The sequence below is a fragment of the Leptinotarsa decemlineata genome, unplaced genomic scaffold (genome assembly GCF_025532065.1).
Source record: "Leptinotarsa decemlineata unplaced genomic scaffold, Ldec_3_MD MMD2_tig00003335_RagTag_RagTag, whole genome shotgun sequence".
NCBI classification, from domain to species: domain Eukaryota; kingdom Metazoa; phylum Arthropoda; class Insecta; order Coleoptera; family Chrysomelidae; genus Leptinotarsa; species Leptinotarsa decemlineata.
This window is the reverse complement of record NW_027412587.1, coordinates 4862612-4878761: the sequence shown is the minus strand read 5'-3', so window position 1 is coordinate 4878761 and position 16150 is coordinate 4862612. Positions and strand designations below refer to the sequence as shown.

The window sequence follows — 16150 nt, the reverse complement described above, 5'->3', positions numbered from 1 at the left end:
ACAAAATACTAATATGGAATATAATATAAATATTATATTTTTCTTAGGATCAACAAACAAGATGGATATGAATTGAGGAACGCACATTCTGAATGACTAAAAAAAGGTGGCATTCCTTATCTTTTCGATTTACTCTGCTGGAAAAACTAACCTTTTTGATGGAAAAAATAGAAGTGGCAAGTGAATGAAGGTCCACTGTATGAGATCTAACAAGGTGTCATTTTTCATTATCGGAAGTGTTCACGAAATGGATTTTTTGACTTTTGAAAGGCCGCATCTCTGAAAATAAACCGAAGTATAAAGTTTCAACTCCAGATTCTTGATCAGCAGGCAAAAATATTCAAGTTTAATTTAAATATTCTCCAAAAACTAGTCCTAGCCTGTCACTTGGATCTGAACAAATAAAAACACCTTGAAATAAAACTCCAGAATGCTAGTATCAAATTTATCATTTTCAAAAAAAAATTACAATAAAAACTTGTTTGAATTTACGATTAAAAATAATTCGTCAATGATATAAAATTTAACAACAATATACAATTATAATTAGTACAAGTCCAAATTGATCACACATTATTAACGCTGCTACAAAGTCTCAATTAAAACAGTTATATCTCGAAACTACACCACTATTCAACCTCAAACTCAGTCCTATTCCTCCAAAGATAAGAATAAAAAACGTTCTTGTGCAAGTCCCGCTAAGACTATCGAGGTATCCCGCAGGGTACCTCACCGAGCCTACTATTGGTCCCTACGTATATCAAAGACGTTATTTGAGTAGTAAATACTTTGAAATCAGGCGAAATTATTAAATTGCTAAATGACTGGGGGACATAGTTGAAAGATCTGTTAGGGGAAGTTACTTGGAGAAGCTGTGATATCGAGCAATAAAAATGCACAATATAATACAACCTCAAATGACTAAGAAGCTGAAAGTCAAATATAAAATCCACAGAACAGTTCAAAGACGAAAATACAGCAAAGTAAATTCTGTATATGGTGTTATTAGCCCTTGTTTCTGTCAATCTCGACAGGGTCGAGCTGTCATCAACCTGTTACCTCTGAAAGGTCTTTTAATTTTCTTCTCAACGAGAGTTTCGTAATTATTGCTTCAACAAGTCATTTTTGCTCAACTGGCTCTGCTGTTCTAGAAGTTGCGCCAAAGATTTGGGGCCGTGGCCGCTGAACAGAGATTGCTGCGGCATGTGATTTGTCAAGTTCTCTTGAGGCTTGTTGTTGCGTAATTGGCCGGCCAGATTCGGAGTCCAACTATTGTTAAATAAAGAATATCCAGGCATGGTTGTTTGGGTTTGTACAAAAGGTTTTTCCTGAGTTGGTGGAGGCGGCTGAAATTGAAAAATTTAGGCTATTTCAAACATTAACAGCATATTTTGTAAAATTTCACTTATGAACTCGACTAATATCCTAAAGGTAAATCCTAATATATTTGAAAGTTTCTAGAGATCATTTTTGCAAAATATATTAGAAAAATGTATTGCAAAACAACTCACATTAGACATCCTCGCCATATTGCTCCTGGGAGGTCCAACAGCGGTGCAAGGAAGATTTGCTTCCTTCAGCATGGCCTGCCGCATTGACATCCCTTGGTTGGTGTTCTCAAAGTTATTAACGCTAGCGTCGTTCACATAACTAGCCGAATAGTTACTCCATGGCGAGCTGAACAAATCCCCTCCGCTGCTGTGACTCCCCTGTGACTTGCCCTGCATCATCGCGCCACCTGGCGGAGGTTGAAGGTAACTGCTAGGAGGAGGAGGAGGAGGATAAGAGGGGAAGTTCATGGGGTACTCCGAGCGGTAACTCTGCTGAGTCTGTGGGGGTGGGTTGTTTTGCCACCACGAAGGATTCGGCATCAATGGCAAGTCGTCCCGCTTCCACACGTTGAAAGGGTGTGAGGAGGGATAGGAGGCGTTCTGATATGGTGTGGAGCTGGGGATGTAGCCGGTTTGCTGCTGTGGCTGTGGCTGCTGAGGCTGGTACCCCAGTGGCGGCGGTTTCTGACTCAGGTTTATCCCTAAGGGCTTAGTGCTCATGTTCTGGTAAGGAGGGATGATCTGCAACCCCATTCCGGACAACCCCGACTCCTTGTTCGGGTACTGGTAACTGCTGGGACTGTCCATCTGCATGTTGGGTACGTTCCGAAGTGCGGCGAGATAATCGGGCTGTGAGGGGGGTGGCACAGGGAATGCGGGGTGGTTCTGGTTGAAGGATTGCGTTCGGAGGGACTGGTTGAGTTGCTGCTGCGGCTGCTGCTGGGTTTGCTTCTGTTGTGACTGTGAAGATTCGAATTTGACGGACTTTTCTTTTTCCGGCTCGTCCACGGTGAATTTCACCTGGAAAAAATACCCATACAGAAGTGCCTCCAAAATTTACTGAAATATACCCAACAAAAAGTGTGACAAAAGTGTAAACTAGCATGGCCGGAGAAAACTGTGTTGACTGTCCGTGGTCTGGAGGATTTCAGTTCCGTCTACAATTGCGGTAGACGCTGTAACAACAGACGAAGTGCTCTAGTTGTTTTCCCAGTCCATACATGCACTTATTATACACATTCAAGACAACTAAAGCACTTCGTTCGTTGCTTCATCTCATTTCATAATGTCTACCGCAACTATAAACGAATCATCAGACATGGAAACATGCAGACTACAGCCAACAGAACTCTATGACGCATAACAAAACGAATTTTTTTGTTAAGTTGATTGATATATTCATCACTAATAAAATTTTCATCTAGAAATTCTTGAATTATCCTCTTTAAATTATTGCATCGTCTAGTATTACCTTATTTCTTGGCATTCAGTGATCAATTATTGTATAATTTTCATTAACGTGGTTGTCCAATTCGGAAGTATCAGTTATTTTGAGGAAAGTATTTGTTTCGTCGGCATACAAGACCAATACGTTAGGTATTGATTTAAAGAAGTTATTCAGATTATTGGCATTAATGATTATCGACGCTTGGGAGTAGGCAGATTGAGACCCCTGCGGAGACCAGACCTGAGGAGTAGGCAGATCGAGACCTCAGTCTAACCATAATTTTTTGAAAATGGCTTCAAATTCGAAGCCGAAACGTCGAAAAATAAAAAACTCTAAACATGGTTAAACCCGGACTTCAGATTCAAAATACAAAGTGTACCTAAAAAACCAAGGCATATATATAAGATCGCTTGTGGAGATTGCAGCGAGGAATACGTCGGCTAAACAAATAGACGAGTATTAGTCAGATTAGAGGAACAAACTATCACTTCACAACAAACAATCTCAGCTCTATACAAACACCCACTTGATATAGGTCATAACATCGACTTCAAAAGCTGCAAACAGATCGCCAGTATACAGCACCAGAAAACCATAATGAAAAGTGCTCAGACATTCTGCTTCTTTTGAATTTATCTACTTTGGAGCACCGCCGAGCTGAAATTGATCTATGACTTCTTCATAAAGTTATGAATGGTGATATGAACTGTCCATTTCTAACACAAATGATTAACTTCAATGTAAATTCAAGAAGAACCAGAGTTTCGGAGTGGTTAAAAGTTCCTTACCATTCTACTAGCTATGGCCTAAATGAAACCATCACTAGAATGCTTAGGTTAGCAAAAAATAAGAACAGCAGCTATATTGATTTGTTTGACTCATCCTTGTACTCTTTTAAAAATCATGTTAAACGTATTGACCTACTATGAAGAAACTGCTGATTATTATTATTAATAATTAATTAATATTTGTTTTTTTATGGTATTCTATACTATTATTCAATTGTTTATTTTTTCAGTCACACTATTTATGTGTTCATTGTATAATGGCAAGTCCGTAAATAAATAAATAAATAAAAAAAGGGAAGCAATCGAAATTGAGAAGATTGGCAGTCTAAACAAGAGAGATGAAGCACATTACCTCTCAGCTGCATGGAAATCCATCATATGAAAAACCAAGGCCGGTGCATCGTCAACGGTAAACAGACCTCCCAGAACAACAATCAATGTGCCTCACCCCCCCCCCACCAATCAACCGGAACGCTTCTCGACAAACATGCACACCGTCGACCAATCAGGACTTTCCTTGTTTCTTGTAAACACAAGATCTATTAACTGAAACCACAAATGTGCGGCTGGCTCCTGCTGGTGGCTCTGTGCATTTGTATTTCTTTCTTTTGGTAACCAAGTGTTGCCCATCCTTACACTTGGCTGCACCATACTGATGATGGCAACAGCCCGAAACACGTGTCTATGGTTTGCCACTTTCTTGAGTGATATGTCCGATTATTAACTTCTGCATCTATATCAAGACACTCAATAACCTTCATATTTGTAAAATTTCTTGGACCCGGATGTCACGCAGGTAGCTATAGCTGCCTCCGTGGTGATTTTGATAGTTTTCTTGTAAACACAAGATCTAGTAACTGAAACATCTACACATCTTTGTATATAGTTAATTTTTTTTTAATTGATTGCTTCCTTCCTTTACTTGGTTTGATGTCCTTCCTTTCTTTGGAAGATTCTCACATTTTTTGTATTAAGAGGGAGAAGTAGAAAGCCAAATATACCCCTTTCAATTTAAATATACGATGTATTAACAAATTTTGTGTGCATAAGCACATATGTGAAATTAACGGACTCTAAAAATATAAAAAAAATTACCGCTCACCTGTTTATTTTCCTCCATCTTCTTGAATATTGACTGAAGGGCAACATTCTGTTTCCCCCTCTTCATCTTCATGGATTCAGCCTTAATATTCAACGATCCAATGCTCAAAATGCTACTGACCGTCAAATCTTTGGAAGTAGAAGACAGCAATTCCCTCTCCTCCCTGGATTTTTCCAAAGATCCTTGAGGCTTCAGAATGCCAGCTTTCTTCTCCAGACCTTCAACACAGAAAATAATCCACAATTATACATTGAAGAGTTACTGTGGCACCGGTACCTAACTTTGAGAAACACCTTTTTTTTATTATAGAAATGGTTCACTCACTTTTTCTGTGATCCGCATCTGAAGGTTCCTTCAAGCTGAACGATTTCATTTCTTCCAGAAGAGCGTTGGTGGGGTCAGGCTGGATGCAAACTGGCTCAAAACTAACCTCACCATTGGTTTCGTTCCTGAAAGATAATTTGGATCAAAACAATTAAAAGTGATAATCTTTCAAATATAGAACTTACTTGAGTATCAGTTTGTTACCGTTCACGTCAATTTCGGTTAGCCACTCGCTGAGACTGACGAGGCGGTTCATCCTGATCAGCCTTTCTAGTTTGATGTCATCGATGTCCTCGCTGAAGTTGAAATCCTTGAAATTGTTCGCCAATGGCAGAAAACCCTGCAGCGCTTTGTCTTCGGGTAGAGGAGTTTTTGCATCTGGAAAATAGTTTCTAAAAGTTGAGTTTGTTTAACATTCAGATATGCGACTTTTGGTACAGGTGTTAGAAAAGATGTTACAAAACGTTCAAAAGCCACTTACATTTGTTGTAATTGAACCCTTTCAAGTGTTTCTGCACATTATTCAATAGTTTGACAAGGCTAGGCCAAATTTGCAGTCTGTTTGTGAAAACTTTCTCCTTAAGTACGGTAGGATTGTTTTGGATGAAGTACAGCAAAAATTTCACTGTAAAAGACAAACAGAGTTAATGATTTTCCTAACTGTTTTATAGCAAAACGGTTAAGACTTTCGCGGTCGAGGTTTTCAGTGTCATTATTTTTCCGGTTTGAAGACCGTCGATTTTTGGAGTTTCCAGCTTTTTCGGAGGGTTATACATCCTGAGTTTATCTTCGATGACTGGATATTACGGCTGCGTAAAGCAGGTGCGTATTACGTTTTACGCAGCCGTAATATCCAGTCATCGGAGATGAAGTCAGAATGTATAAACCTCTGAAGAAGCTAGCCATTCGCGCCAGCGAAACGTCAGGAAGACATTTCAAGAATCGACGGCCTTCAAACCCGAAAAATAGTGACCCTGTTCTATAACAGTTTTTATGTGATTTTGTAACTGACAGAAAGGTTACAGACAAAATGAATCGAACAAAAAACTTCTCCTTCACGCCAGAACTGAAACACTCTTCTCGATGTACATTTCACCAATCAAGTCGGCGGAATGATGACGTGACTGAACTAATACACAAACACACAAGCTTTCAAAAATGCATGTTACCTTCAAGAAATGTTAAATAACTCTAAAAATAAGATGAAGGAACCAGAAAAGTCTGGGATTTAAGAATAAGCTGCAAGGACTGGGATGAAAAATATGTCAGTCATATTGAAGAAGCAAAGAGCACGTGACGCATATCTGATTTCATATAGCAGGTTCTAGGGTCGCTCGACAAGTATTTAGAACCGCACCCTACTGTGTAGGTAGTTGGTACGAATATCAAAGATAAACGAGACTCCGCCTCAGATATCTCTGATATTCGTGAAATTAATCTTCTGTCATCCCACAGATCGAGTCCTCATCAACATATACTGTTCTATTTTCGTTTTCCTGAATGATCTAATTACAATTAACATCAAAAAATGTATCAAAATAATGATAACAATAATTCATTTTGCTAAAAACGTTGAAATACTGAAGAATGCGGGTAAGTCAATTATGTGTGAGGGTACCTTTTTTATGTCATGGAAATAACCAATGAAATCCTCAAACAGTTTTTCAAGACATAATAAAAGTTGTGCAATGTTATGATTTAAATAATAACTTCAATATCGATAAGATTACAATTATAAACGTCAAAATTAGTTTTGGTAACTTATTAAAGAAACACAATGTATAAAATTTTTCGGTTTGAACATTGATAGTAGACTAAAGTTCAATGATATTGGTCAAATCAGTGTTCAGCGTGAGTTCTGGTTCTGAAAATTCGACAGGCGTGAAATAAAGTACACTGAAGTAAATCATCAAAATATAACAGAAAGACAAATGTTCAACATTACTACCTTGTGGAACATTTTCATGGCCAACAATGTACTATTGAAGTAGTCATTATTTTCTGTTCAGTAAACATGATAGTAGTCAAACCATAACGCTTTGTCTAGCAAGATATGTTTGGGGATATGATGAAGAGTCCAAAAATAAAATAAGTAGAGAACACTGTTGAAGAAATCTGCCTTTTCTCAAATCGGGTTTTGTTTATGATAATACATAGTTTACTTCAAGAAAAAGTGTGATTCTGAAAGTAATTACCCCAATTTTTGGGAGGGTAAGTATCAGGACAAATAGAATAAAGTTCAAAACAACTTTTAGACTTTGTTTGAAGGTGGTTGACAATGTTTCATGGTGAATTTCGTTAGTTCAAGCTCCCATTGTCTAATATGATATAAAATGATTTGAAATCCCTGAAAGAATCTATAAAATCAAAATGAATAGCTGAAAATAACAATCATATTAAGCAAAAAAAAAACCCTGAAATTGAATTACAATAAAATACAAGCAACAACTGAAAATTGATCAATAAAAAAGGAATAAAAATAAAAAGATTTCAAGCCAAGTTACTTCACGACGTTTCGATTGTTAGTATCTATAGTCGTCTTTGGGTGATGACTGGACTTATTCCTCCGAGAGATGACATATTAAACTTTTAAATTTTCAGGTTTGAGTATTTATTTATTTATTCATTTATTTATTTATTCAACGGGTAACCCCCAATTTGTATACAATATATTAACCTCAGAAAGTTAACTATTCTAGTATCTACATATCTAATAAATCAACCTACTTAGAGAAAATTAAAATAAAATTGTGTTAAAAAAAAAGTCTTATAAATCTAAACCACGCAGAGTATATCTAAGAGTACAATCTGTGATTTTTTACGTGTTAGGAAATTATCCAATTAAAAGAGTGAAAATCTCTGTTGTATGTGTGACGAAAGAAGGCGAAGAAATTATATTTTCTTTATCCATCAAAATAAATTGACCATAAAATACATCAGGAATTATTATAACATCATCCTTACTATAGGAGGATGCATAAAAATGAATTCAAAAAATTAGAACTTTATTTGGAGGCAATATTATTTTCGATCTTCAATAAAAATTTGACACCACATGTGACTGAGACTTCATAGTACTCAACACATTTTTTATACGTTTTTAGTACCTTTTCAAAATTAGAATTACGAATTATAAAAAAAGCAGAATATCATTACAAATTCAGAAGATAATATATATATATTTTACATTGGATACTAATTGTACATACCAGCCGGTAACGCATAATAGTCCATTAACCCATCGTCCATCTTCAGTGTGTGCACCGGAACCAACAAAGCGCTCAGAGACCCTGCTATAAGTTCCATAACTAGCTCCCTAACTTTATTTTCATCAGCAGTTAGATCTTTCAACTTTTTCTGATCTGTCCCCAGATGATTCAAAGCATACAAATTGATAATAGTTATTTTGATGAGAGCGTCCTTGGTGAAGCTCTGAGTTGCAACGAGGGCGGTCATTATGGAATTGAGGCTTTTAACAGATAACTCGGCCTGTCTCAGTTCTGAGCACGTGTGGAAGTAACCGTGTGTACAGAGAAATAGTTGGATAAACTCGTTTACAGTCATCTTCGTTTGGATTTTCTCAGAAGGGCTACAAAACAAATTAACATTGAATGCTATACAGGTTGTCCCTTAATGATATGCGAATATTCAATGGTGTAAATCTACATGAAAACATCTTATTTCCGAAACCATTTGTCGTTATTTTAGTAATATTTGGTAAGCAGTGACAGCTGATAAAAAATAATTTTCAATTTCAACAGGAACGTGAGTATGGGAATTGACTCATTATTATTAATATTTTTTAAGAAAAAAAATGATGATAGTATGGATTTATCTCAAATAAAATTTATTTTTGAACTTCTCATTCAATTTGGGATAAAAAAGTCCTTATAGGTTTCTCTAACACGAAACGTCTTTTTCCATAAAAAAAAAACAAAAACCCTTGTAATGTCGGAGAAATTATTGAAAATTGTTATTGTTTTGAAGTTGAAAATCATTTTTTTACTGAAAAATATAAACTTATATAAACTGACACTGCTTACCAAATACCACTAAAATATCCCAAATAGTTTCGGAAATATTAAATAATTGATCAAAGAATGTAAACTTTCACGGCCAGAGATAACTGCGTGAAAGCTTCTTTCCGGATTTTTTGGCCGTGGTCTGCAGGTTTCTATACCTGCAGCACCAACTCGGCCAATGCGATCTTTACCACATCGCCTTTGATAATGTATACCGCAATAGTAGACGAAACCTCTGGCATAAAAACCTGCAGACCACGGCCAAAAAATCCCGGGAAATAGCGGTCACACTATTAAATAATTTCCACAGTTTTCTCAAAACTTCAACACTTCGTAATTTCGTAAATTTGGACCCTAGTTTATATAACCTATCATTATTTTCTCATGTAGATTTATACCCTTGAATATTCACATATCATTAAGGAACATCCTGTACACAGTATGTCCAACAGGAGGGGAAACAGAACAGAAATGTATTTTTTTTTAAGTAATTTAGTATAGAAATTTTTACTTGCTGAAAAATATGATATATCATACAGAGTGTGATTAATTAAGTGAAAAATTAATTTTTTTTATTAAAGTAAAGTGAATTTTATCTGAGAAAATTGTTCCATATCATCACATTTTCTACAATTATGGTAAAGTGAGAGGGAGGTAAAAGAGTCCTTTTGTGTGTGTGTCCTTGCCGAAAGGTAGTATGACTATGTGTCCACTCAATGATAAACTACATTATATCATAAAATTGAATAATTAAAAAGTTCTCATTTTCATAATTTCTGATCATTCATTTCTATTTAGTCTGGCAACATTACTTAGCGTTAAGCTGCTATCACGGGAAATACCCGGTCAGAGACCTCTTAATAGAAAGCCAATCAAAGTATTGCATGGAAACGCAGTCTCGCTTCACATTCCAATATTAAGATTTCTCAAAGTATTTGATGTGAGAATAAATAATAGTGTCACATAGTTTTAAAACGATAACACGTGTTTGATAAGTACAAATTCGTATTCTGTTGTGAAGAAAAAATATATCACCTGTGTTTATTTTATTAATAAGGTAAGAAGTATTCATTATACTTACACTCATATGTTTTATAGTTTTCTTTACAAAACATTACATGACTGAAAATCATGTCTATTATTTGTTTCATATCTTTGATTTGTTGGGCTAAAATTCACCTTCTTTTTTTCATTTTGCATTTTATATTGTATTAAACATATATTATGTCTGAAATACTAAAATAGGTAATATACAAAGTAATATTATTATGCATTATATTCATCCAATTTTAATTCAAACAAATTAGTCATTCCTTAAAGGTAATTATACTCAAGAAACAAATATCTACAAATGTTATTAGTATTTTTATACAGGTTACGCACACAATATTGGTGCATTTTTCATAGTTTCACAATCATATCAGGTTAAGGCACTAAGAGAGATAGGAATAAAAGGAAAAAATGGGAATCTGGTTCAACAAAAAGAAAAAAGAAAATTTTTGTTTCTCAAATTAAAGTAAAGTGAGTAAATAGCCGCAGTTTTAGTGACTTTGACATGATGGTTTTTTATTACATTTGAGTCGTTTTTTTTATTTTCAATTTTGTTGTTTACTGTTCCAAGATAATACATAAGTAAAAATGTTGGTCACCGTTTCCTAATGAATAAAAAATTGTTTAATTTCAAGTTGTTTTTTTATTCTGTAAACCCTTCTTCTTGCACCATCAGAGGGCCTCGCAAAATGTACCTTGCCAACATTAAATTTTATGTCTTGCGCCTGATGACACTATATTGATATGTGATCACTGAATTTGTTTTTGAGAAAGTTATTTGATAACTTTCATTTTTACATTCCAATCACATTACCTTTATTCCAATATAATATAGGCATTTCAGCATCTATAATTATCTCAAAGTCTAAAAATCGTAATGGTGGTGGTGTTTCACTTTACCCTGTTTTTTTAAATGTTTTATTTTATATTTGGAAGTAATTTGAAATAAATATTCATATATTTTGTTCTGTCATTAACATTTTGAACTAATGAAATCTTCAAAAGTTACTGTCTGTGACGTAATTAATCAAAGGTATACAAAATCAAAAGTATATACCAAAATTTTAAGTGAAAAGTAAATTTCATAGCAAAGAAAAATTACTATCCAAACTTGAAGAACTTATAGAATTTTTTAACTCTTTAGTTTTTTTTTAATAACACAACACAACAAAAAAATATTTTTTGAATGTTTCCTACACTAAATTAGTCAATTTCTACTAATTTTGGGGTGATAACCCAATAAAGATGCCTTCCTTGACTTTAGCATCACTCAACCTGGGAAACTTTGCTCTCAAGTACTTAAAAGCTTGTCCTTCCTGGTCCATGGCCTTCACAAAGTTTTTCATTAGTCCCAACTTAATATGTAATGGGGGAAGGAGAACATCCTTAGGATCTACAAGAGGCTCGTAAACTACATTTTTCTCATTAGGGTTTAGGTCTCGTGTAGGCCAGTTCATTTTTTTATAGTGAGATTTTTTATCCTGACTGTCCCACAGACACAAAAAACAACAGTACTTGGTGAACCCTAATTGCATTCCTAGGAGTATAGCAATAACTTTCAGATCACCACAGATGTGCCACTTGTGTTGTTCATATTTGATTGATTGGAGAAGTGTTTTCATATTTATATACGTTTCCTTCATGTGAACTGCATGACCTATAGGAATAGAGGGTAGCTGATTTCCATTATGCAGAAGTACAGCTTTTAAGCTTAGTTTTGAAGAGTCTATAAACAGTCTCCATTCAGATGGAGTGTGATCCAAATTCAAGCAGTCCATCAAACCATTAACATCAGAACAAACTACGAGGTTTTCTTTTTTCTCAAAAAAAGGAAGCAAATCTTTTTGACGCTGTCTGTACTGAGATATTTTCACATCATGTTTTAGAAGATTCCACTGTTGTAGTCTTGACCCTAACAGCTCAGCCTTTTCCTTAGACAAGCGAAGATCTCTTATAAGGTCACTCAACTCTGCTTGACTAATTCTGTGCGGATCACTAGACCTATCGCTTACCTCAAAATCAGGGTCATAGGATGTAGAAGGATGGGTTGCTCCTTCTAAACAGTCTTCATCACCTTCCTCTAAAATTTCATAGTTTTGGGGTGGAGAAGGGACTGGCAAATTGTCTGAGTGTGGTACAGGCCGAAGAGCAGATGGGAGATTAGGGTATTTAACCGTTCCTCTTTTCTTCATAGATAAACCTTGCTTAATGGGAGGAGTTAAGCAGAAATAATAGTCGTCTGTATGATTGGTAGGCTCACGCCAAACCATAGGTACTGCAAAAGCCATTGCCCGGTTTTTATTTTTCAGTCACTCTCGCAATATGACGGAACAAGAATTACAACATATATGAGGAGCCCATGATTTATCTTGGTCCCCAACTTTCACACCAAAATAATGTTCATAGGCTGTCTTAACGATAGGTGTCATTTTACGTTTCTGAGCCTTAAATGTTATTTCACCACATATATAGCAAAAGCTATCGACAGAATTCACACACTTTCGAGGCATTTCAGATCAGCACTTAAATTAATTTAAAAATCAACTTCACACGATAATTTCAATAGCAACCACGTGCGTACAATTGACAAACTCACATAGGTTATGTTTACTACTTAAGAACAGCTGATGAGAGGGGTGTTATGTAAACAAACATGTGTACCAACTGTTGGTGATGAAATATTTCATTTGTTGAAAACTCAATATTCATATATATATATATAATATAATGATACTATATCTTGAAAACAAGAGCTAATATATAATTTTTATGGTCACTTTCGGTTTCAACACGTGGAAATACATTAAAATCATCTAATTTCAACCCCGAAACAAAAACTTTGTTGTGTTGTGAATTATATTCAGCAAGCAAAAATTTGTATAGGGAATGACTTTTTTTAAAAAAACTGAAAATTTTGGTTCATTTCTTCTTTTGTTTATTACATTACAGGATATATTGTATAATATAACTTACTTGTCTTTATCTATGGATGAGCTCAAAGTATTCAGCAAATTTGTTGCCGAAGCTGGGAAAGGATTTTTCACAGCTATGCCCCTTATGTAGTAGAAAACTGTTGATAATTTATTTCCCTGACTTGCCTCCAGAAGGGCAAGCTGATTATAGGGGTGACCACTCGTTGGCGATACCATTATGGCTTGACTGCAAAATTATGATAATAATAATGAATATACTTTAGAACCTAAAGATCAATTCCTCCTGACAAAGCCTGAAGGATGATAAAATTAACAGTAACATCTAAAGATATTATGTAAAATACATACAAATGCAAACTCACAGAAATAGCATATTCAGAGAATATATAACTGATTCTAGTTCAGAATTGTCCATTGATAAATTCATTAAAATTAACCAAGACCTGCTCCGCTCATCAATAAATGTTTTGATGTTTTTTACTGAAAATCAATGTTCATGCTGATTTCTTCAACATACCCTGGTAAATGATTGTAAATTTTAACATTATGTCCTTAATGAGTTCAGAGGAGGGCAAATGTACTTTTAAATTATTTTTATTACTTAGGTGAGTGCAGTAATGAGAAGTATTTTCAAAAATCAAAATATATTTTTTCACAAGATGTAACATCCTATTGGCAAATGAAGACGAAGAAGTTCACAACCAAAGAACCAGATACAAAGGCACAAATCAATTGTCGATTGAACAAAACTAACAGAGTTGCTATCGCCACTTAAATCAGACAACGGCAACCTCAGGTATCGAACTATAACTGTTAGTATTTTTTGTCTTAAAAAACCTGCTTACATGAGTCACATAGATTCATCATAGAAATTTTTCTAATGGGTCTTTTTTGTAATTCAATAACTGACTCCAGTAAGCTAGTAGTACATACCCTCAAAAAATATTCCATATCTCAAGTGTGATTTTATTATGGCGTGATATTCAGTTCTGCGTATAACTGATAAATAAGTTTCAACACTAAAAACTATTTTCCAAAACTAATTCTGGACCTACTTACTGGTAAAAACTCTCTGCTTGTTTCCTTTGATTCCTGTACCTTGCAATATCTCCGAGGTGAACCAGACAATACTGGCAGATATACAGGCAGGAAGATGCCTGTGGTAAGTCGGAAAGCTCCGAATTCTGATTTGACTGACCAAAAACATTGCCTCGTCTTCGGAAAGGTAAATCAACGTCGAAAGTATTGCACAGCTCTTGTAATAGGGTGATGTAAAATCCAGACGCTGATTCTAACGCCCAGGTGAGAAGGGCTTGACAATCGGCTCGTTGTGGGTTCTACAATGGGGCATTAGAATCAATATTCATGAAAAAGATTGTAATAATAGAAAAAAAATTATTCACTTCTTTCATTGAAAAGTATTGAATTATTTGAAAATATTTTAAAAGAATAACAAGAAGTCATACAATCAGAATTAATCTTACAATACAGGTATAAAACACGGACTCCTAATTAATTTACAACAAATTAGAATTCAATCCTAAAATTCTTTGTCTCAGAGATGGGTTGGTGAATTTTATTATCAAAATTTTCAATTTTTTCAATGAATGCTACAAGTTCAGACTTCCATTGTCTAGGAAGGAGGTAACAGATTTGAAATATATGGAAGATTATAATTTCATTCACTTTCATTTCATTGTTTCTCCATAGATTTCAAATATGTTAACATCTTTTTATACAATGGAAGTCCAGTAACATTCAACAAGAAACATCGTCAACCACTTTTAATTTCAATAAAATCAATGTACTGTATTTCACTCGACAAAAGGGATATATTTCATATTGGACGGTTGGCTACCCTTTTGAAGACAAAAGTTTGAATACATCGTAACTAGTGTACTTGAATCAACCTTAGACCTAATAATAGGCATTTTCACAATATATTTCACAGTTCACAATGTATTCGACAGTAAGTATAGCCAACATTATAAAATAGAATGCCCCCTCTTTTTTCAAGTGAAATACAGTCTATTGTGGAAGGCACATTTTAGATGACAAAAAAACAGGAGTAATCAATGCTATTTTCAGTTTTTCAGGTAACATTCCATGTTCCTCAGAGAGACTGTTGAGTAATATCAAAGGGTAACAAAATTCATTTGAACATTTCTACAGTCGATTATTTGAGACATCATCATAACTTATTGCATTAGAGATTTTGGGGGTCGTTTACCAAATTGAAATAATCTATACAGATATTGAATGAAAGAGCAATGTCTAGATATGATGTGTTGAAGTGATATTGAATAATTATTACCTTCTTGTCTCTAGCCAAATCCTGCAAACACGATATGTGATTTTTGAATCCGATATTCCACAGGTCTTGCTCGACTTTTTTGTCGAGGGCATACTCAAGATCGAGAACCAGTACTTGGTGATAAATGGTTTGAAGCTTTTGTTGATCTGTCCATGGCTCAGCACTATTGAGCCAATCGCATTTTCCAGAGACTTTGAGTTTCAATTCGTCAGCTTGCCTGAATCAAGAATCAATCAATCGTTTCTTCGCAGAGAAGGAATTCTAGATACTTACTTCAAAACTTGAACAGCTGCTTTGAAACCCATTACAAATTTAGAGGTTATGTAGGTGTGAGGGAAATATGAGCCGATCTTCAAAAGTTCAGATCATTTTGAAAATTTATTGCAAAGTGTCGAGAAAAAAAATTATACATTTGTTCTAGGAAATCTTAAAAATCATTTTTTACACTAAACACTGAACCTAACAATTGTCTAAAATTCAAATGTCAGTGTCATTGATATTCATTCTGTCTTCTGTCAATATGTCAAAGAAGAATTTCTATTCTACCGATATGATGATGATGAGATTACTCAAACGACAATCAGCGCTGAAAATGTGAAGTTTGTTTATTGTTTTGGCGTTTGCTATCTATTGAGCCTTATTCTGAATTTGTGAGCGTAATGTTTTTTGTGCGATTATTATAGAAATGAATAGGTAAAATAAATTACTTTCGCTAAGAAGACTTTCTTTTTGTTTTACCATCTGACTTAGTTTGATATATATCCGATATTTGATAGATGTCGCATTTGGATGATGAACTTCCATATAGGCTATGAAGAAGTCCCAACTGTATTATAGGG

General features: G+C 34.8%; 1 protein-coding gene across 1 annotated transcript; it reads right to left on the bottom strand.

The window, feature by feature from the left end:
- Window positions 1-431: 431 nt before the first annotated feature.
- Window positions 432-15808, bottom strand: LOC111504852 (nonsense-mediated mRNA decay factor SMG7). The gene is made up of 11 exons (XM_023159564.2): window positions 15585-15808; window positions 15312-15528; window positions 14057-14334; window positions 13038-13223; window positions 8202-8581; window positions 5474-5617; window positions 5178-5370; window positions 4993-5117; window positions 4669-4886; window positions 1512-2351; window positions 432-1346 (listed from the first exon to the last, which is right to left on the bottom strand). The coding sequence occupies exons 1-11, from the start codon at window positions 15614-15616 to the stop codon at window positions 1104-1106; spliced, it is 2856 nt and encodes a 951-aa protein (XP_023015332.2). The 5' UTR covers window positions 15617-15808; the 3' UTR covers window positions 432-1103.
- Between the last annotated feature and the right edge of the window lie 342 nt (window positions 15809-16150).